Source organism: Haliotis cracherodii, unplaced genomic scaffold (genome assembly GCF_022045235.1).
Source record: "Haliotis cracherodii isolate W230 unplaced genomic scaffold, xgHalCrac1.p SCAF_4, whole genome shotgun sequence".
NCBI lineage: Eukaryota > Metazoa > Mollusca > Gastropoda > Lepetellida > Haliotidae > Haliotis > Haliotis cracherodii.
The window spans coordinates 55,625,158-55,648,795 of NW_027266297.1; the positions used below are offsets into that span (position 1 = coordinate 55,625,158).

The 23,638-nt window shown below is 41.7% G+C and overlaps 1 protein-coding gene across 2 annotated transcripts; it reads left to right on the top strand.

Moving 5' to 3' along the window:
* Nucleotides 1–1,367: 1,367 nt before the first annotated feature.
* LOC139479831 (serine/threonine-protein kinase dyf-5-like) lies at nt 1,368–22,304 on the top strand. 2 transcript variants are annotated; one of them, XM_071262724.1, is made up of 14 exons: nt 1,368–1,453; nt 6,198–6,341; nt 8,237–8,291; nt 8,521–8,642; nt 10,068–10,147; nt 11,358–11,490; nt 11,853–12,192; nt 12,472–12,711; nt 14,600–14,793; nt 15,004–15,128; nt 17,809–17,874; nt 18,487–18,573; nt 19,131–19,254; nt 20,905–22,304. In XM_071262724.1, the coding sequence occupies exons 2-14, from the start codon at nt 6,241–6,243 to the stop codon at nt 20,918–20,920; spliced, it is 1,683 nt and encodes a 560-aa protein (XP_071118825.1). In that variant the 5' UTR covers nt 1,368–1,453; nt 6,198–6,240; the 3' UTR covers nt 20,921–22,304. The 2 variants fall into 2 exon arrangements, with proteins under 2 accessions (XP_071118825.1, XP_071118826.1); XM_071262725.1 differs by having other exon boundaries at nt 12,472–12,540.
* The last annotated feature ends 1,334 nt before the right edge of the window (nt 22,305–23,638 follow it).

Sequence of the window (23,638 nt, forward strand, 5' to 3'; positions counted from 1 at the left end):
TAGATGGAAAATATGTCTTCAAAATATGTAATACAGCGAATAAACCCATTGGCATCTCTCTTCAGGACATTGACTGTATTTATGAGCAGCAAATATGTTACAAAAGCAAATATAATATGAAGCGATATCTCGCATGGTTAATATTCGGAGTATCAACTTCTTCATTCTGGCCGACAACTACGATTGCCGATTTTGAGAAGAGTGAGTGAGTGAGTATGGTTTTACGCCGCTTTTAGCAATATTCCAGCAATATCACGGCGGGAGACACCAGAAATGGGCTTCACATAATTGTACCCGTGTCGGGAATCGAACCCGGGTCTTCGGCGTGACGAGCGAACGCTTTAACCACTAAGCTACCCGACCGCCCCGATTCTGAGAAGAAACATGGCCGGGAATTCATTCATACCAGCTTGTACCATGTTTTATAATAAGTTTTGTGAGAAATAATTGTTGAGCATGTGTGTATTCGCTACTGCCAAATTTAATGTACATTACGTTTGTGATGCTTTTATTTATCTGTATATGTCTTTACAAATAAGCTAAGACCTTGTACTGATGGAAACCAAATTGCCTTCGGGATAATAAATTTAAGTGTGATCTCATCATATTTTATCTTATTGCTGAGTGCGGCGTTAAAAAAAGGAAAAGGAAATCCTCAAAACGACAGAGTAACGGTGAACGATCGTCAGGGACCAAGCAGTGTATATTTTGAAAAAAAAGCGCGCGTGTATAGATATATAAACAAGTATAAACTGAATTTAAAAGCACGTCTTGAAGCATTGACAGATCGAATGTTTTTTAAATGTCTCTGGCAACGACATCATGCCTTTGTCCCAGAACATCATAAAGGTGTAGTAATCGAAAAATAATTGAGAGTTTTTTGAAAGTGTGTTAAAAAAAATGATCCCAACCCGACAACATATATCCTGGCTAGAACACCGGTTTATACATTGACGACATCACGTCGTGCTGTTTTTCAGTGACGTCATTGGAAAAAAATGCGAATTGTGTTTGCATTTATTATTTCACTGGTGTAAATAACATTTATATTTCACTAGGTATTTTGCTTTCGGAGTTAAAATAAATACAAATGATGAGGTTGGAACAACATTGTTGATATTTTCTGAACCTTTTAGACCGATTTTGTAATATTGATAAATTGTTCAAATACTGGTTAAAAATCAGCTACTTAGATTACTTTATGAAATCAGATATTGCCTAAAATAAAATTAGTTGTAACTGGGTGATGACCATACGCCTGCGTCTAACGGTATAGTCTACATCCAGACAACAATTCATTGATCTCTCATTCGACGCCATTGTTGTCAGAAATGTCACGTGACTAGCAGCGAGAGCCAAATAGCAACTACAAACATGGCGGAGTGTGACGGGACAAGTATAACATGACACTTCGGATATGCAGTAAACAACGGGTTATATCGCGTTGTTATAGGTAATATGACTGTATTTTTTACCTTAGCAGAGTAATGTAAGTGTTGACGAACGTTCACCAAAGAAAATGTAGTAGGAAATGTGAAAGCGTGCAGCGAAGAGTCGATACAGATCTTACGGATCTTGGAATGTTGGAACACAATCCGGCTAAAAATGACAGTCGGTACAGTTGCGCACACAGACTATTCCCTTACACACCATTTTCTTTTTGATGAACGTCATCTAGTTACAATCGTCTTTAACACATGTTTTGTGGGACATTGATATTTTTGTGTTGACATCTGGTAATGGCAATAACGGCCTCAACCACTTCCAGTCGCTCAATAATGTCAATGATGGAATGAACAACAGATCGATGTTCAAATGCCTATTCCATTGTTGCACATCCAGGTTCTATCTAATGTGCTTGGACAATATCCAAAATGATGGCTCTTTTAATATAAATCACTTCATTGATAATGTTTTTAAATAATAGCCAGCCTGCTTGTGTCACAAATATTGAGGCTTTTGGTTGTGTTTATTAGGGCTGCAACGAATACACTATGAGGCGAATATGATTCATATCATGAATATAGGGTAACGAATACGAATATTAAATCACAAATACAATAACAAGTGGGTCATCTGCTGAATTTGGGTCCCCACTTGGGGGGTTTCCATAAAGAAACCGCTGCCTTCGGCAGCTTTGCTTGTATATATAAGCGTGCCGAAATCCGTTAGGAGAAATTTTTTTGCATAAGGACCCCAACAATGAGCTGGACGTGAAAATTATGGTCTAAAACTCCGCTCCTGTGGGGGCCGAGAGTTTTACGATAGAAAGTGAAGCCGAATAGTCGTACTGTCGACTTCTTGTTGTTTATAGGCGGGACATAAATGACGTAAGATGTCACGTGTCTGATCATGTGACTTTCCTTATATGGACTCGTTACTACGAAGGCAGCTTCGCTCATAACTTGTAAATTCATAAACTGTGGCTTGTACAAAAAACAGAGTCGACTTGGAGTACAGTGAAGACATCTTTGCATAGGTATGGGATGAATGCGGGAATGTATGACAATTATTTTGTTCAAAACATCAGAAAAGTAATATTTCAGTTGTTCAATTGATCAGTTTCTAAGTTCACCAGCCATGTTTCCATTTATCAAACTTAGGAAGCAAAATGATCGTAAAGAAAAAGATGAAAAAGAAGCAGAAAAAGAAATTGAACTAGGTCTAGATGGATCCACAGACTTATATGACAGTCAATACGAATTCAATGTTTCAAATGATTTGTTTGAATGAGAAAGTATCTATCGATGATCATTTTCCTATGAAAATTCACATGCTTTCATGAATGAAGTTATACCATAGTGTGATTTTTTTTTAACCCCTGTATTTTACTTTAAAAATGTCATAAAGGTGGGGATGTACCTGCCTTGAACCCCGCTGTGTTGTCCGCCCCACAAAATATATTGTTCAAGTAACAGAATGAACTTACTGCCGTTCGACTTATTTGAAACCCCCCTTGAAACCCCAGCGTGTTGTCTGTGTGAGAAAATACTGAACTGCACACAGCTGCAGACAGCGTTCAGTAGAAAAATGGCTGCCAACAAATCCTCTGAGTTTGACCGTAAATAACGAACTGCGCATGTGTGGAACGTTTTTCATTTGACAACTTTCGTAAACACGTAACAACGTTCGTTCCGAAGTGGGGACCCAAATACTGCAGTCTACCCTAACAAGTCAGCAGCTGATGTATTATTTGTCATATTCAGTGAAACGATAACAAAAATTATTTGACATCGTTCATTAACTATTAATATATTATACATTTATATACTGTACTTATCCAGGTACTAGTATCTGCTCAAATGCAACAATGACAAGTGATCACAATACTGTCAAATTAAATATTATATGAGTGTTATCTTTGAAGAAATCAATGCATAAAGTATGTTCTTATGGATATTTTTAGGTACAGGGTATGTGAATGCACATGATTGCATATTCATAAATATTTGATTCTAGTGGCCACGAATAACGAATTCAATTCATGAATGGATACGGTTCGATTCACTGAATATGTGAGTGAATCGTAACAGCCCTAGTGTTTATCAGGATTAATTTTGATTGTTTCAAGCAATATCTTTTGTCAGGCGTAAGCTCTTTGACTGTTTCATGTTGGTTGCACCCCTTAACCCTTGAGATACTTTACCCATGAAGATCCGGGTTAGAATTGGTTTCAGTTGCCTAACCCATGTTTGACGTTAGAGGCCACTAACAGAATCGGGTGGTCAGACTCACTGACTTGGATGCCGCGTGTCATTGTATCCCACATTACGTAGATCGATGCTCATGATGTCAATCACTGGATTGTCTGGCCCAAACTTGATTATTTACGGAACGCCATCATATACTGTGAATATTTCTGAGTGCAGCATTAAACAACAAACAAACAAAGCGGTTTTCATGTATGCCAATATTCATGTTATTCACCCATTGTGCTGCCACACCAGGGTATTGGTGGAAAGTGTTGTATTTATCAATCGTGTCAGTTAAGCCCATTCAACTGGGTTTCTATACTGGTATGTACTGATAAGATAGTCAGTTACTAATGTTGTGGGGTTGTTAGTGTTCAAGGAACTGGAAATCACTTACACATGTACAGCATGTAGGGCCTACAACATGTACAATGTGATCTGAAAACTAGCCTAAGTGAGTGTGGTAACGGGTATACAGAACTTACATATACTTGTGCAACTTACCTGTCTTATTCATGAAAAGAACATTTTCAAATACTGGCTTCCACTGGAGATCTCTTACAGATTGTCTTCACTGCTTGATCATGTTGATGTCATCAGAACTAAAAGTTTACAATGACATTCTTTGGGTTTGTGTTTGGCTGTCAGTGTCAGCACCCAATGTTTGTGGTGAGCATAGTAAGAGTTGCCTGAAATTAGGTTATCGTGTTCCCTGCTTGATTTTGTGCTGTGTACCTTTGACTGCATGTTCCTAAAGCGGTCAAACTCAGGTTCAACTGGCCAAGACTCAATTATTTACATGCTTCTGGGACATGTTTTCAATATTACTGCAAATGCTTAGTATATAACCATGCTAACTATACAACTATACTAATTATATATTGTTAATAATGAAATGCAAGTGGCCTAAAACATGTGTAAAATGCGTTATGATATTAATACAACATTACAAGTACCGTATTCGACGTAATAAGCGCCCACGGCGTTATTTGCTAATATATTGGCTAGTGAACAATCCCAGTTAGCACCTTTCCGATTGATCAATGTACACAAGACTTATTTATTCGTGTATAATACACACTCTTTTGTTATATTCACCCTTAATTATGGGCAATTAAATTCTCGAAAATATATCTATCGTGTATAATACACACAGATTCTTCTTTTATATCATTTCAGGCTGTCAGCATAAACCACAACATTTACAATCTTTCAACCTCGTTTTTAATCTCACCAAAATTCTATTCTAATAAGAGCCCCCTATTTCTAATTTTGAGAGCGCCCTGGGCGCTTATTCAGTGTTAGAAATTGGCACTAGTCCTGTAGTCCTTACCAAACTGCCCAATAGTAGTGGTATCCTAAGGACCAGTAGAAATTGACCCATTTTAAGGGTTTTGCTATATGTTATCATTATAAGGACTAGTGAACAAAAACTGTTAGTTTCTAACCCTGTTATTACGTCTAATACGGTAGCCCTGCCTTTGGACCATAAAAACTTGTCAGCCAACTATTACCATGATAACACTGAGATTTAGAATTCCATGGTATAGTATGGGGTGATAGCAGCTTGATTGAATAATAGCATTTGCTATCTTCACAAACTTAACTTTAACTGCTTGACAAGTGATCTAACTTACATAAAAAGCAGGTAATTCCAAATAACATATCTATGTGAGATAGGTCGGGTCACCAGTGAAGATCGTACAGGTTCAAGCGTTGTTAAATGAGTTGGTGCAAACCTTTGAATGTAAATGTGCAGTGTTATGCATTCACCATGACGGCTGTTACTGTACTAGACATTTTCACTGTATGGGTGAGCAGTGTTTTGCATGTAATTATGAGGTTATTTGACAAGGTTGTTTGTGTTGAATACATTTTCTTAAGACATGTGAAGATCCTGGTTAGAATAGTCTTCAGCAACCCATACTTGCCGTAATAGGTGACTATGCTTGTTATTAGAGACGACTAATGGGATCGGGTGGTCTGGCTCGCTGACTTGATTGATGCATGTCATTGTATCCCATTTGCCAAGATCAATGCTCATGATGTCAGTCACTGGATTGTCTGGTCCCGACTCTATTATTTACATATGGCTGGAATATTGTTGAGTGGAGCGTTAAACAACAAACAAACAATGTGAGCATGACATCATCCCTTGCTCACATTAATAAAGGGATGCATTTGTATCCGAGCATATTTCCATGATTTTCGGTACAATATGTAACCATATTAATTAAATACCATGCTAAGTAGGTGTATTGTAATGTTAAGTTATGTTAAGAATGAGTGTCACAGTTGACATGGTTGAATGTTGTGAATACAGGGAAAACGGTAATATTGATTTACATATTGGTATTATAATAATGATGATTATAAATTATTGATATGTCGGATGAGTATAAAAAAGTTTTCTAAAACCAAACGAATTGCATCAATGACAACTGTAAGAGTTTTATTGTGTTTGGGGTTGTTAGCTGATAATAATGTTTCTATGTTATGTTGCAGGATACAGTAGCTAGTTAGCTTGTAGAGACATCAACACTTCATTATGAATCGCTACCAACTGACGAAACAGCTGGGCGACGGCACGTACGGTAGCGTGCTGCTTGCCACCCACATCGAGACGGGGGAGAAAGTAGCTGTCAAGAAGTAAGTGCCTGTGTAATTCACATGTATTTGAAGCTGTATTGATCATTTTGAGGTAACGTTATCAGCAATTCTTATGTCTGGTCATGCCATACAATTAGAGGTGTAACAATACGATGGGGTCGTGAGATGTTACACATCTTGAAACTATGGGTGTGATACAATTTGTATCCTAATACAGCACTTTTATTAAGTTGATATTCTTCCTTTTGCATGTAAATCACAACCCTGAATCATATGCTATTGTTATTAAATTTGAGAGATGAAAATGGTATATTGTGGGGCACAGACTTATAGGCTAGATGGCACTGTGAATGTTATGCTATGTATAGCCAACAGGGAATTACTAGTGCAGCTGCATAAACAGTTTCTGTTATTATTCACATGTTTTTACACAAATGTAACTTGAAATGTGATGTATCGTGATTCAGGGGTTGTAAATTGATGTATTGTACAGATGTTGTATCGTGGGCTTTGTATCGCAGTATTGTTACATCACTACATACCATGCCAGTGTTTGAAGTTAGTTTTGGGTCTGGGAGTCTGGAAGATGCCATTTTATAAGGCTGTGTGTCCATTGACTGATTTTGAGAGCAGTCTGCATTCTCAATGTCTGCCGTTCAGTTAACCTGGCATACCCATGATCAGAGTTAGAATTGATCTTCAGGAACCCGTCCTTGCCGTAAAAGGCGACTATGCTTGTCGTAAGAGGCCACTAATAGGATTGTGCTTGCTGACTTTGTTGATGCATGTCGTTGTATCCCACATTGCTCAGATCGATGCTCATGACGTCAATCACTGGATTGTCTCGTCCAGACTCGATGATTTACAGAGTGCCATCATATAGCTGGAATATTGCTGAGTGCGGTGTTAAACAACAACTTAACCTCCATATATATTAAGTGAAGGAGTTAGGGTTGACGTTGCCTTGAACAGTTATATCACATTATGTCAGGTTAATATGTGAGGAAGCTCACGTGCATGTGTATTGTGCTGACATACCGAGAATCATATTCATGGCAAGTGTTGGATTTGAACCCAAGGTATTCAGATCAAGTTATGTTTTAGATGGCTGAGTTACCTGTGTCCACCATATGGACTTGTAGGTGTTGTGTCAAAATGCAGGGAGTAATGCAGGAATATCAGATTCCATCATCAGGGTTGTGTCCATGGAAACAAGACATTCTCATCTCTATGTGATTCTCTCAGTGTAAAGTTATCATGTATGGTGTTATGAGTAGACAATGTAGGCCGCTGGGTTTCAAGGGATCAAGTATTGTCAGTGAACAATAAATAACACATCAGCAAATTGATCGTCATTCCTCTGGGATCTTTGCATCATTAATAATGCCCAGCCTTTATCATGTTTCCTGCTTGTTCACGATGGGGTTGAAGCCTCAGTGTAAGTCCAAAATGATGAGCTGTTGCCTATCTGGATAAGTGGCTCATACAGTTAGGAAATAATTAAGTGTTTTTGTTGAATACATTTTCTTGAGACATGTGATGTTCATGATTAGAATAGGTCTTCAGCAACCCATGCATGCAGTAACAGGCGACTATGCTTGTCGTTAGAGGAAACTAATGTGATCGGAGGGTCAGGCTCGCTGACTTGGCTGATACGTGTCATCGTATCCCAATTTCTGAGATTGATGCTCATGATGTCAATCACTGGATTGTCTGGATTATTTACAGACCCCCCATCACATAGCCAGAATATTGCTGAGTGCAGTGTTAAACAACAAACATTTACAAATATTTTCTTTGAGTCTTAAGATTTACTTGATTTATGCAGAGCGAATTCTTTTTCTTCAATTTTATGTACCAATCTTAACTGCACAATGACAGTCAGACAAAGAGAGTTGAATACATATATCTGTACATGACTTTGTTGATTTCAGGATGAAGAAGAAATACTACTCCTGGGATGAATGCCTCAGTCTGAGGGAGGTCAAGGTCAGTATCAATACGGTGCTTGTGGAGATAAAGACAACATTCTGTGGTCAAATCAGATAATTAGTTTGTGATTGGGCTGTAATGAAACTGCAAATCTCAAAACATAATGTTTATTTCCTTATGATTCAGATGGTTTATAAATGTGTTGCTGGTTGTCAGAACTTAATTAAATTGCTATCAGCATGATCAGGATGTCACATAGTTACATGCTCTTCGTGGATTGTTGCAGTCTCTCCGTAAATTGAACCATCCCAACATAGTGAAGCTGAAGGAGGTGATTCGGGAGAATGATATGCTGTACTTCGTGTTTGAGTTCATGAAGGAGAACCTCTACCAGATGATGAAAGACAGGTGAGTGCTGCATCCTCCGTCTCTCTCCTGTCTGGCCTCTGTGTCGCACCAAGTAGAAGCAGGTGCAACTTGACTGTTAGCATGTTTACAGGGCAGGAATTGATATTGGTCTCTTTTGGCCTACATGGTCTGCATAATTTAGAAACTGGCAAAACTTCAATAAATTGTTATGAAAGTTGTTTGTTTACCTGAATGAGAACTAGATTTTGATCATTTCAACAATGCATGTCATTGTATCCCAATTGCGTGGATCGATGCTCATGATGTCAATCACTGGATTGTCTGGTCCAGACTATTATTTACAGACTGCCGTCATATAGCTGGAATATTGTTGAGTGTGGCCTCATGGTTTAGATTAGTAAAAACACTAAAGTATATGTGAGGCTAAAATGTGTTGAAAAGGTGGATTTTAAGGGTTTTCAGGAAACATTTTTAAGTATACCATTTAAAAGAACTGAAGGACCACCCAATTCTTTCTTATTATGTTAGTTAATCTGGCATTATGGTCATGGTATGACAGATTAACTATTGGAATATGAAAGAATATGATGGTCCAAGGCTTCTTTTGAGAAATATATTTCAATATGTAGAAGTCTTCTTCCAAGCTAAGGTCACCATTTGCATGACTGCCTTGTTCATGTTACAAATGTAATTTTTCATTTCATTAAGATCTTAGTTCTTGCTACCACTACACAGAGATCCGAGCACATCCCATTACAGGTCACTTCAGAAGGACCTTTCTCGAACTTTGACCAACCAATGAAATGACAAATAAGAAGTCACCATAAGCCAATCAGAAAGCAGCTTTTTCCAGCTTTACGGCACTAGTTGCAAACTGGTGACTTCCATTCCAGACTACACAGGGACGGTCGGGTAGCTTAGTGGTTAAAGTGTTTGTTTGTCACGCCGAAGACCGGGGTTCAATTCCCGACATGGGTACAATGTGTGAAGCCCATTTCTGGTGCCCCCCTGTGAATGGCGTAAAACCATACTCACTCCAGACTTCACTTTGACAAAGTTCTTGATTTAAAATGAACAAAAGAAAATTCTGGAATGTCTAATAGATGACTGAGGTTATATGGCAGTACTTCCCACAGGCTATGGAAAGTCATACTTCTGTTTCAAATGTTTATCCAACTGAAGTGAAACGCTGATTTTGAAGGAATCAGTCGGACAGACCATACGTTTTCAAGGTAGGTTGATTAGAAAACACTTTTGGACTGTCACATTCCCTATCTTGAAAGTGATGTTCAAATTGGTCAGCTGAAAGGTCGTTCTGATGTGACCTGTAATGGGATGTCCTCGGATCTTTGTTTAGCAGTAATAAGAACTAAGATTTGATTTTAATGAAGTTGTGTTATATTCCTCTTGAAGTTGGGGGTCTACTGTGGTTGTTGTTTGATTGACATGTGATACTTGTTTCAGGGAAAAGTTACTTCCTGGATCAGTGGTGCGAAACATCATCTACCAAGTTCTACAGGGATTAGCATACATGCACAAACAGGGTAGGTCAGGGTCGGGTACATAGGTCAGGAGGGACATCGGTTGGGTGTTGTGGGTCAGGTGGTACATGGGTCAGGAGGGACATGGGTTGGGTGTTGTGGGTCAGGTGGTACATGGGTCAGGAGGGACATGGGTTGGGTGTTGTGGGTCAGGTGGTACATGGGTCAGGAGGGACATCGGTTGGGTGTTGTGGGTCAGGTGGTACATGGGTCAGGAGGGACATCGGTTGGGTGTTGTGGGTCAGGTGGTACATGGGTCAGGAGGGACATGGGTTGGGTGTTGTTGTTGGTCAGGTGGTACATGGGTCTGGGGTTGTGTTGTAGGTCAGAGGGTACACGGGTCGGGTGTTGTGTTGTAGGTCAGGTGGGTCAGGGGTTGTGTTGTAGGTCAGGTGTCATGTTGTGGGTCAGGTGGTACATGGGTCAGGAGGGACATGGGTTGGGTGTTGTGGGTCAGGTGGTACATGGGTCAGGAGGGACATGGGTTGGGTGTTGTGGGTCAGGTGGTACATGGGTCAGGAGGGACATCGGTTGGGTGTTGTGGGTCAGGTGGTACATGGGTCAGGAGGGACATCGGTTGGGTGTTGTGGGTCAGGTGGTACATGGGTCAGGAGGGACATGGGTTGGGTGTTGTTGTTGGTCAGGTGGTACATGGGTCTGGGGTTGTGTTGTAGGTCAGAGGGTACACGGGTCGGGTGTTGTGTTGTAGGTCAGGTGGGTCAGGGGTTGTGTTGTAGGTCAGGTGTCATGTTGTAGGTCAGGTGGTACATGGGCCGGGTGTTGTGTTGTAGGTCAGGTGGTACACGGGCCGGGGGTTGTAGGTCAGGTGGTACACAGGTCTCAAGTTATGTTGTAGGTCAGGTGGTACATGGGCCGGGTGTTGTGTTGTAGTTCAGGTGGTACACGGGTTGGGTGTTGTGTTGTAGGTCAGAGGGTACATGGGTCGGGTGTTGTGTTGTGGGTCAGAGGTTGTGTTGTAGGTCAGGTGGTACATGGGTCTGGTGTTGTGTTGTAGGTCAGGTGGTACATGGGCCGGGTGTTGTGTTGTAGGTCAGGTGGGCCAGGGGTTGTGTTGTAGGTCAGGTGGTACACGGGTCAGGTGTTATGTTGTAGGTCAGGTGGTACATGGGTCTGTTGTTGTGTTGTAGGTCAGGTGGTATACAGGCCGGGTGTTGTAGGTCAATTTAAAACAGAGATTTTCCCTCCATTTCAGGATTTTTCCATCGTGACTTAAAACCTGAAAACTTGCTATGTGCGGGCCCAGAGTTAGTAAAGATCGCCGACTTTGGTCTAGCTCGTGAGACTCGATCTCGTCCCCCATACACAGACTATGTGTCCACACGATGGTAAGTAATAGCTGGAATGACTAAGCATGTCCATACCCTAGGTGCAAATGGCATAACTACATTGTGATATGTAGTCAGGACTAAATGAGTTATCTGATGGGCAGGAAGTCCTTGTCTAGAATCCAGTGACAACAAGGTGTGATCTGATTATGTTTTTGCACCCATACAAACAAGATGCTTTCTATCACTGGTTACATTGTTTATATTTGCTTGCTTGATATTTTCAGCTGACCAACAAGGGTCCTTATCATGACTTTTCCTGTTTAGACAGTATGTCTGAGGTGATGACATGAGCAGTTCTAGCTCATGTTGTGGAAGATGTGTATGATACGTTATCTACATTATGAGTCGGGTTTCCACAGGTACCGGGCCCCAGAGGTGTTGCTCCGCTCAACCAACTACAGCTCCCCCATCGACATCTGGGCCCTCGGCTGCATCATGGCCGAGCTGTACACCCTCCGACCATTATTCCCTGGCAGCTCCGAGATCGACCAAATATTCAAGACCTGCACGTGCCTCGGCACTCCGTCCAAGGAGGAGTGGCCAGAAGGCTACCAGCTGGCCAGTAGCATGAACTACCGATTCCCACAGACTGTGCCAGTCAGCCTCAAATCACTCATACCAAGTGCCGACAAGGATGGCCTTGACATTATGGCACGCATGTTAAAGTGGAACCCGTCACATCGACCCGGGTCAAGTCAGGTAATTCTGAGATTTCTCTATATTAACAGTCTGAGTCGACATGCCAGAAGTTGTCTCTGCATCATTTTTCATTTGGTGTAACTTGACAATGAGGAGCTAGGTGTACAAGACCAAACAGTTTTGCTGGACGTAAGAGTCGGACAAGTTGCTGAAGTCTCAAAGTGCATCAGCAAGAGTAAGAAGTAAATACAGAATATTCATAATGGTCTGTATAATATGTTATGGATGACCTATGTTATGATGTTGATGACAAGGCTGTATTGACTTTTGTACTTGCAGTGTTTGCGGCATCCCTACTTTCAAGTGGATCAGACACTGGGTGTGTCCATGGCTTCTAGCAGGCCGCAGGTAGCATCCAACCACAGCAGCCACCCAACACAGGCAGCACATGCACCAGCTTATGCACCAGCTTATGCACCACAACCTGCACCCACTCGCAAGGCCTCAATAGACAGCATGGGAGGCCCTGGCATGGGAGGCCCCTCCACCTACAAGGACAAGCCAATCAATCCCTCACCGGTTAGTGGCACTTGCTCTTAGCTCATCTTGAAGACCAGCTTCTATATAGCGTTGTAACCATCTTATTGTTTGCTATTCTCAGCTTTACCAGTGTTTAGACATGTTGACAGCCATGTCTTACCACGGCCTGTGACAACATGTAATGTTTCTTAGCCTTCTAAATGTGTCTGGTCAAGGAATACCCGTTAACCACATTTCTGACTGGAAACTGGTCTAGTTAACTTCATGTGCTCTTCCTGGCACTCTAGCAACAGCAGCAGAGTAGGGATGCAACTTTTCAGTAGTTGAGTAGCTGTGGTGATGTGTTCTTCCTGGCACTCTAGCAACAGCAGCAGAGTAGGGATGCAACTTTTCAGTAGTTGAGTAGCTGTGGTGATGTGTTCTTCCTGGCACTCTAGCAACAGCAGCAGAGTAGGGATGCAACTTTTCAGTAGTTGAGTAGCTGTGGTGATGTGTTCTTACTGGCACTCTAGCAACAGCAGCAGAGTAGGGATGCAACTTTTCAGTAGTTGAGTAGCTGTGGTGATGTGTTCTTCCTGGCACTCTAGCAACAGCAGCAGAGTAGGGATGCAACTTTTCAGTAGTTGAGTAGCTGTGGTGATGTGTTCTTCCTGGCACTCTAGCAACAGCAGCAGAGTAGGGATGCAACTTTTCAGTAGTTGAGTAGCTGTGGTGATGTGTTCTTCCTGGCACTCTAGCAACAGCAGCAGAGTAGGGATGCAACTTTTCAGTAGTTGAGTAGCTGTGGTGATGTGTTCTTCCTGGCACTCTAGCAACAGCAGCAGAGTAGGGATGCAACTTTTCAGTAGTTGAGTAGCTGTGGTGATGTGTTCTTCCTGGCACTCTAGCAACAGCAGCAGAGTAGGGATGCAACTTTTCAGTAGTTGAGTAGCTGTGGTGATGTGTTCTTCCTGGCACTCTAGCAACAGCAGCAGAGTAGGGATGCAACTTTTCAGTAGTTGAGTAGCTGTGGTGATGTGTTCTTCCTGGCACTCTAGCAACAGCAGCAGAGTAGGGATGCAACTTTTCAGTAGTTGAGTAGCTGTGGTGATGTGTTCTTCCTGGCACTCTAGCAACAGCAGCAGAGTAGGGATGCAACTTTTCAGTAGTTGAGTAGCTGTGGTGATGTGTTCTTCCTGGCACTCTAGCAACAGCAGCAGAGTAGGGATGCAACTTTTCAGTAGTTGAGTAGCTGTGGTGATGTGTTCTTACTGGCACTCTAGCAACAGCAGCAGAGTAGGGATGCAACTTTTCAGTAGTTGAGTAGCTGTGGTGATGTGTTCTTACTGGCACTCTAGCAACAGCAGCAGAGTAGGGATGCAACTTTTCAGTAGTTGAGTAGCTGTGGTGATGTGTTCTTACTGGCACTCTAGCAACAGCAGCAGAGTAGGGATGCAACTTTTCAGTAGTTGAGTAGCTGTGGTGATGTGTTCTTCCTGGCACTCTAGCAACAGCAGCAGAGTAGGGATGCAACTTTTCAGTAGTTGAGTAGCTGTGGTGATGTGTTCTTACTGGCACTCTAGCAACAGCAGCAGAGTAGGGATGCAACTTTTCAGTAGTTGAGTAGCTGTGGTGATGTGTTCTTCCTGGCACTCTAGCAACAGCAGCAGAGTAGGGATGCAACTTTTCAGTAGTTGAGTAGCTGTGGTGATGTGTTCTTACTGGCACTCTAGCAACAGCAGCAGAGTAGGGATGCAACTTTTCAGTAGTTGAGTAGCTGTGGTGATGTGTTCTTCCTGGCACTCTAGCAACAGCAGCAGAGTAGGGATGCAACTTTTCAGTAGTTGAGTAGCTGTGGTGATGTGTTCTTACTGGCACTCTAGCAACAGCAGCAGAGTAGGGATCCATGTAGTCAATGTTCAATGTGTCTTGATTTATTCATGTTTAGGGCCCCATTGCTGTGACTGTCCCTCGGAAACAGCCGGAGCGGAAACGCTGGGGCACAACCAACATATCAGAGAAGTGGGACGACTGGGATGACCTAGACTTCTCCCTACCCAGCAAGAAGCCGATTGCAGCCGTCAAACCAAAGTACAAGGAGCCTGAAAAGGCCAATGATGATTTTGACGATGATTTTCTTAAGTGAGTATATAATGACAGTTTGGTTAATAGTTGTCTAATTATCTGTTTTCAAAAGTTATAATGTATTAAATATCAATTGTGTTCAAGCAGAAATAATAGAACAAGATTTCTTCAAAAGGAATAATTTAGCAGATTCAGCATGTATTTTGTTGCAAATGTTTTCAACAGGAATGATGAATGGAACATTTCATCATGTTTTCTATATTTCAGTTCTATCTTGAGTAAGTCCCCCGGCAAACCAGCTGTGCCAACTGCGGGTCGACGGATGAACTCTGGAAGGTCGTCAGCGCGGTCTGCCAAACAGCACTACTTGAGCTCCTCACGCTATCATCCTGGTAGGCAACATCTCACTCCTGTGAAACACCATTCACATCTCCCACACACCACCAGGTCGTAGTTGTATCATGGCACGTCTCACACACCACCAGGTAGCAGTTGTCTGATGGCACATATCTCACACACCACCAGGTTGCAGTTGTCTGATGGCACATACCTCACACACCACCAGGTCGCAGTTGTCTCATGGCACATCTCACACACCACCAGGTAGCAGTTGTCTGAAGGCACATGTCTCACACACCACCAGGTAGCAGTTGTCTGATGGCACACGTCTCACACACCACAAGGTAGCAGTTGTCTGATGGCACATATCTCACACACCACCAGGTAGCAGTTGTCTGATGGCACATATCTCACACACCACCAGGTCGCAGTTGTCTGATGGCGCATATCTCACACACCACCAGGTAGCAGTTGTCTGATGGCACATACCTCACACACCACCAGGTAGCAGTTGTCTGATGGCACACGTCTCACACACCACCAGGTAGCAGTTGTCTGATGGCACATGTCTCACACACCACCAGGTAGCAGTTGTATGATGGCACATGTCTCACACACTACCAGGTAGCAATTGTCTGATGGCACATATCTCACACACCACCAGGTTGCAGTTGTCTGATGGCACACGTCTCACACACCACCAGGTAGCAGTTGTCTGAAGGCACATGTCTCACACACTGCCAGGTAGCAGTTGTCTGATGGCACAAGTCTCACACACTGCCAGGTAGCAGTTGGCTGATGGCACATGTCTCACACACTGCCAGGTAGCAGTTGTCTGATGGCACATGTCTCACACACTGCCAGGTAGCAGTTGTCTGATGGCACATGTCTCACACACCACCAGGTAGCAGTTGTCTGATGGCACATGTCTCACACCACCAGGTAGCAGTTGTCTGATGGCACATACCTCACACACCACCAGGTAGCAGTTGTCTGATGGCACACGTCTCGCACACCACCAGGTAGCAGTTGTCTGATGGCACAAGTCTCACACACTGCCAGGTAGCAGTTGGCTGATGGCACATGTCTCACACACTGCCAGGTAGCAGTTGTCTGATGGCACACGTCTCACACACTGCCAGGTAGCAGTTGTCTGATGGCACATGTCTCACACACCACCAGGTAGCAGTTGTCTGATGGCACATGTCTCACACACTGCCAGGTAGCAGTTGTCTGAAGGCACATGTCTCACACACCACCAGGTAGCAGTTGTCTGAAGGCACATGTCTCACACACCACCAGGTAGCAGTTGTCTGAAGGCACATGTCTCACACACCACCAGGTAGCAGTTGTCTGAAGGCACATGTCTCACACACCACCAGGTAGCAGTTGTCTGATGGCACACGTCTCACACACCACAAGGTAGCAGTTGTCTGATGGCACATATCTCACACACCACCAGGTAGCAGTTGTCTGATGGCACATATCTCACACACCACCAGGTCGCAGTTGTCTGATGGCGCATATCTCACACACCACCAGGTAGCAGTTGTCTGATGGCACATACCTCACACACCACCAGGTAGCAGTTGTCTGATGGCACACGTCTCACACACCACCAGGTAGCAGTTGTCTGATGGCACATGTCTCACACACCACCAGGTAGCAGTTGTATGATGGCACATGTCTCACACACTACCAGGTAGCAATTGTCTGATGGCACATATCTCACACACCACCAGGTTGCAGTTGTCTGATGGCACACGTCTCACACACCACCAGGTAGCAGTTGTCTGAAGGCACATGTCTCACACACTGCCAGGTAGCAGTTGTCTGATGGCACAAGTCTCACACACTGCCAGGTAGCAGTTGGCTGATGGCACATGTCTCACACACTGCCAGGTAGCAGTTGTCTGATGGCACATGTCTCACACACTGCCAGGTAGCAGTTGTCTGATGGCACATGTCTCACACACCACCAGGTAGCAGTTGTCTGATGGCACATGTCTCACACCACCAGGTAGCAGTTGTCTGATGGCACATACCTCACACACCACCAGGTAGCAGTTGTCTGATGGCACACGTCTCGCACACCACCAGGTAGCAGTTGTCTGATGGCACAAGTCTCACACACTGCCAGGTAGCAGTTGGCTGATGGCACATGTCTCACACACTGCCAGGTAGCAGTTGTCTGATGGCACACGTCTCACACACTGCCAGGTAGCAGTTGTCTGATGGCACATGTCTCACACACCACCAGGTAGCAGTTGTCTGATGGCACATGTCTCACACACTGCCAGGTAGCAGTTGTCTGAAGGCACATGTCTCACACACCACCAGGTAGCAGTTGTCTGAAGGCACATGTCTCACACACCACCAGGTAGCAGTTGTCTGAAGGCACATGTCTCACACACCACCAGGTAGCAGTTGTCTGATGGCACATATCTCACACACTGCCAGGTAGCAGTTGTCTGATGGCACATGTCTCACACACTGCCAGGTAGCAGTTGTCTGATGGCACACGTCTCAGACAGCTGAAAACTTAGGTCACACACACACAATGAGAAGTAATAACACATCTCATGCAATCACCTAATAAGATATATTCGTTTCAAACATACACAGGTGATAACATGTCTCCAACAGTCAACTGATAACATATTTCACATACACAGGTAATAGAGTGTCCCCATCTGAGCTTGTATTGATATAGCTGTACTTATTGTTTTCCAGGTTTAAATCCCCTAAACAGTGGCATGAAGCGAAATCCCCTGGGAGCGATCTCCCGTCCCAATCCAGGTGAGTTGATTGATTATACAACAGGGAACATCCTACTCCATATGTAATCCCACAATCAGTTGAAAACAGACAACCAATATGATGTCTATTGCCAAATCATTTATTACGGTTTCTGAAGGATTCAGCTTTAAAAAACCCTGATAATTTATAGCTTCATCTTTAAAATGGCCTGTCTTTCACCCTAACCAAAATTGAGAAATATTCAACTAATATTCAAAACTAGACTGAACATTCAAGTTTGATTAATCTTCCTATCAAACTACATTTAGCCCAAGGCCAAGTATTTGGGGGAATTATCTGACTCATTTTACTCCCTTTTTAGGAAGTTTTTCAGCAACATCACGGGCGGGGGGAAGCCTTAAATAAGCTCAACATATTGTTCCCTTGTTGGGGATCAAACCCGACCAGCAAACACTGCCCTACTGCCCCGGTGAATTAAGTCAATGTGGGCCTTATATCTTATCTACAATAAAAACAACAAATCCTCTAAGGCTAAGAATCCAGAGAAGTGAGAGAAGTCACTACCTATGAGGAAGATGGCATGATATCAGCTCGTGGTCAGCCCATGTCTTCTCCCTGGCCTAAATGTTTGAGGTGTTGTTTGTGTTACAGACAGTGGATTGAGGAACTTCAACACCCCAGCCAGCAAGGACTCAGGAGGAGGCTACATGCCATCATTTGGTCTGTCTAATAAACCAAGTAAGCGTTCTGTTCACATTCTACACTTTGAGCCAAACAAGCTCATTACATGATAAAGGCTACAAGATTAACTGTTGCACATGCATGCTTTTCGTATTGTTGAGTGTGTCTCCCTCCAAAGGATGTGCAGAGATGCCAACCATTACGATTTTGGCACCAAATTCAGCCAATACGATAATGTGAAATATTTTATGAATTACATCCAAAAACATTGCCTTACAAAGTAATTTTGCCAAGTCATTGATACATGTATTGTTAATATGCCCAGGTTTTTCGCCATATTTACTACTCTCTACAACAAATTACTGCTTCTACTTGGGAACATTGCCACGGCATGCTTTTGTGGTTTAAAAGAACAGCAAACATGAGTTTTTAAGAACAGCGATTATGAGTATCGGAAAGCAAATATCTGAATCAGGAATCTGAATCATTGAAAACAATGATAAATTTTAGACCCTTGTTATCCCAGATATTCTTACCTGCCTCAATGTAGGGTTGGCTTCTCTGGTGTGCAGTGTGTGGGTGTTGGTCTATATGTTATTGTGTTGTCTACACAGGCTATGCAGGCAGCAACATGAGCTGGAAGAGAGCCCAGCCAGGCCCCCTCAGTAACAACCCAGGGTCCAACATGCGACAACCCCTGGCTGGACCGGTGCCTGGACGCACAGACTGGGCTGCTAAGTATGTCGCCATCATGTTGCCTTTCTTGTATCAACAAGCACTCATCCGCAAACTTGTTACCTTATTTGCTTGATCAAGTTTTAGGACAGTGAATCCACTGAGGGTCTTAATCTGATCAGGTTAAAATAATTGTCTTGTGTGTTCTCGTCCATGATGTTCAGCTCTTGCTTTGTTCACAATAATCAAGGTGTATTTCTGATACATTTTGAGAATTTAGTTTTATTTTAAGTTGTGATATTTAGATAAATCAAATAAATACATCAACATAGTCTCATCTCGCTTCTGACTTGAAATTATTTTTTATGTAAAATTATTGATGTGTCTAAATTCATTTCTGTGTAAAAAACATATGTCAATTCAAAAAGTATATCGTGGAGTTAGGGAAAACATGCAAATGATATACCCCCTGGTAGACATTTTTGCAGTATTTAGCCACTTGCATGAACCCTGAGTCTATGGTAAGATGAACTAAATATGATTCCACAAGACATCATCAGGCTCAATTGACAACAGACATCTTTAGTTTATTTTCAAACTCATTATCATCAGATCTTTTGCTCAAACACAATCACAGCTCCAGATAACTTTTTGAGCAATTGAGTTTTAACTCTGGGGTTTCTATTCTAATTGGGTTATTACATTTTTCATTGGGTTACCAATATTTTTTCACTCATCTATTCATTACTCTATTGGTTTTTTCCCAAAATTAGTGAACATTTTAAGATTTAAAAATAATGTTTTATATGTATATAACTGTTCTAAATATATATGCTTGACTCGGAAAGTAAATTAGTTCATAATTGTGTTTCGGAATTTAGCTCCTTTTATGCATGCTGAAAAAGCTTCAATGGGTATTTACACAAGCTGTTTTTATACATTTGAGTTTTTCATTTAATGCATGAGTTTCTGTGAGAATGTTAACTGAAAGTATTTGGGTTTTGAATATTTAGGGGTAGTATTTTACGACAATACGCTGCTTATCTGTAGCTCTTCCTCTCGGCATCACTATCTTACAACCCTCCAAAGAAGATCTTGTCCTGTGAACCCTGAGCCAACTTTGACAGCTCAATCTAAATGAAGGACGTGTGGGTTCCTGAGTCAATCAGATGGCAGTTTTCTGAAACTAGTTGGCTTCATTTCTTTACAACCTTGATTAAAAAATTGCTATCTAAGTAACAGAAAAACCCACACAGAACAGTACCCTTGATAGTACCCTCTTTTGGGTGTGGGTGCGATGGTGATCAGAAACTACATGAGGTATAAGATATCCACAACAACAGTGTGACCTTTATTGTTTTGCATCTGGAAGTCTGTAAATATGTTCAGGTTTTTCATACAAATTTAGATATGCCTCTTTAAAATGCTTCACTTAGAATAGGTCTTCAGCAACCCATGCTTGCCGTCAGAGGCAACCATGCATGTCATAAGAGGTGACTAACGAGATCAAGTGGTCAGACTCGCTGATTCGGTTACTGTATGTCGTTGTATCCCATTTGGGTAAATAGATGCTCATGATGTCAATCACTGGATTTTTTGGTCCAGACTTGATTATTTACAGACTGCCATCATATAGCTGGAATATTACCGAGTTCAGAGTTAAACAACAAACAATGACACAATGAACTAATTGAAACCATTTATCTTTTGCAGATACTTGAAATCCTGAAGTCATCTTTTCAAGGGGAGATAATCTCACATCTGTTGTCGAAGATTTGATGGGAGATGTTTTCATTGTGACTGTGATAAATTTTCTTTTTGTGACTTGTGGACTTTCTAAGCCATGTCATGGACAACTTGGGATGACCGGACGGTCATCAGTGTAATGTCATCCTTGCTCCAGCGTATTGACAGCCTTGTGTATTTTCTGTCTCAGGGGCACATATTGTTAGTAGGGTGAGGCATGCCTTGTATCATTGTATGTCACCACATCGTTAACAGTCAGGAGGGAGGGGACAGGAGGGGGTCGGGACCTTTTTGTTTAGGGCAATCAGAGTAAGTGAATCATGTTCGGGGTAGGCTATGGATCACCATCCTAGTTCATTTATTGGTATTTAATGCACTCATTTATCCCATATTAAACATTTAGGTTTTAAGTATATGCCCAAATAGCATTCATTTATAGAAGTAGATGTACTGGTGTTAATTGTAAATCAAAGAAATTGCACTATTTTATCTTTTAATGTATCTATTCCATACAGATATTTTTACTATCTTCCACATTCACAAGTTAATAGTTGTCAGCCAAAGATAGAAGAGTGTTCACCCTTTACTCAGGTCCCTCAAGGCCACATCTGTTTCACCTCATTGTAATCATTAATCCATCACCATGGTACATAGTAATCAAAATCATAAGAGCATAATTTATTTTCATAGTGTATGTGTTTGTGGTTTTCCTTCTCTAATTTCTCTAATTAATACTGCCTTTCCCGGCATTATGCCAACATGATCTGTTTAACCATCAATAACTGGTTGTGAAACATATCTATGAAAGAACACCAGACAAGTCTCACGGACATGTGCTAGTCGCAACACCCAGCTTTAGATATTCTCATTGAATATTTGTTTACCATAGAAACTCTGCAGTCATCAAATACATAGCTAAAACATTATATTTTTTATTATGTGTTTTATTAGATAACATCTTATAATCAGTTAATGATAATGCTTTATTTGATCAATAGATAACAAAATATATGTTTTTTATTTGATTGCCATTTTATTGTATATAACCTGTGTGTATCCTACATGTGTTGTGGGAAGTGCACAGTTTACTGTGTAGATGGTCATCACAGTTTGTTGAAGGGGGTGGGGATTGTCTGATTCAGGAGATAGGTACATTACCTGTGGGGTGGGAGGATGGAATGAGATGTCGTCGCTTGTAAAGGCATTAGGGCCCCCATTCCACAAAGTGATTTTTGCACTACAGCTGTCATAACCCTATGTTAAATATAGGAGTTGCGATCATCTTAGCACTAAGACTGCTTTGTGGAACAGGCCCTGGACAGCAGGGGTGCTTCATCATATACTCAGGCAATAGGATAGCTCATGTGTAACTGGGTGTGAAGTAGCTAATGTATCGTTCTTGCATTAGCTGATGTCTCCTTGTAACGGAAGTTATGTAGTAGCTGATGTCTCATTGGTGCACAATGATGCTGCAGCTGCTGACGTCCTAGTGTAACAAAGTGATGCAGTGGCTGATGTCTCATTGTACAATGCAGTGGTTGACGTCTCATTGCAACACCTCCACATCCACCTGACACAGTAATGCTTACAGTTGTTTCAGTGAGTGAGTATTTCTTTTTGCCGCATCACAATTCAGTCTGTATTCGCGGTGAGTTGTTACAGTGCTGTCTTCTGTATAATCATGTTATATATATATTATATATATGTGGGATGTCATCCAGGTGCAGCCATACAGTCAGTTAACATGTCAGTCAGACATTTAGTTACTGAAGCAACTTGTTCTGGCGGTATTACTGGTGCTGGTTCATTCACACATGCACATGCACACATAATAAACATGTCCCCAATACAAAGTTGGTGTTATCAGTTTGTCCAGAGGTCTGTTTGCTGGGGGCCAGCAGGACCGAGTTCATTGACACAAAAGTCAGGAAAACTACTTCAGTGTCACAACATTGGTGATCAACTCACTATACTGTCTGTAAAGCTTGGTAGTATCATAGGAATCCTCAGTTCTGGATTAAAATAATTAACTTTTATATCTATACTGGTCAAGGAAACATATATAGAATACTAAACTCACTCCCCTGTAGTACCAGTTTTATAAAACTCATGAATAGTTGATACCTGATATTGAGATCCTTACACAATATGGTGTAATGTTGATAAGGATGATAATACCCAAAAACATCATATAATAAGGTTGCATGAGTGGTCTACAATTACAAGAATCTATTATTACACAAACATATTATTACATTTACTGTAATACCATGAGCATCAATTTAAGCATATATTAAATACAATTAAAAACAACCATCAGTATATTATTACAGCTATAAATCCCATTTATATGATAGAATATACATCCAAATATGATATATACATACAAATATTAGCACAAAAAACAACAACCAAAGTACTCACGGAAATGAAAAAAAACTTTTTTCGACCTCAGATCTTAAATAAATGCAGTTAATATACAAAATATGTAAATATTCAAACAACTAAATTAGTACTAATTGGGCCGTGTCAAATAAAAAATAAATACAGCGTGTCAAATGTTTTTATGCCTTTTTACATGTAAAAGTGTGTAAAAATGTGAATAAAACAGACTATTGTGAAACAGGGCATAACCAGGTGTAAGTAGATCAAGGTGACCTATGACACCTTGACGACAGGTGAGAACAGGTGCATAATGCCT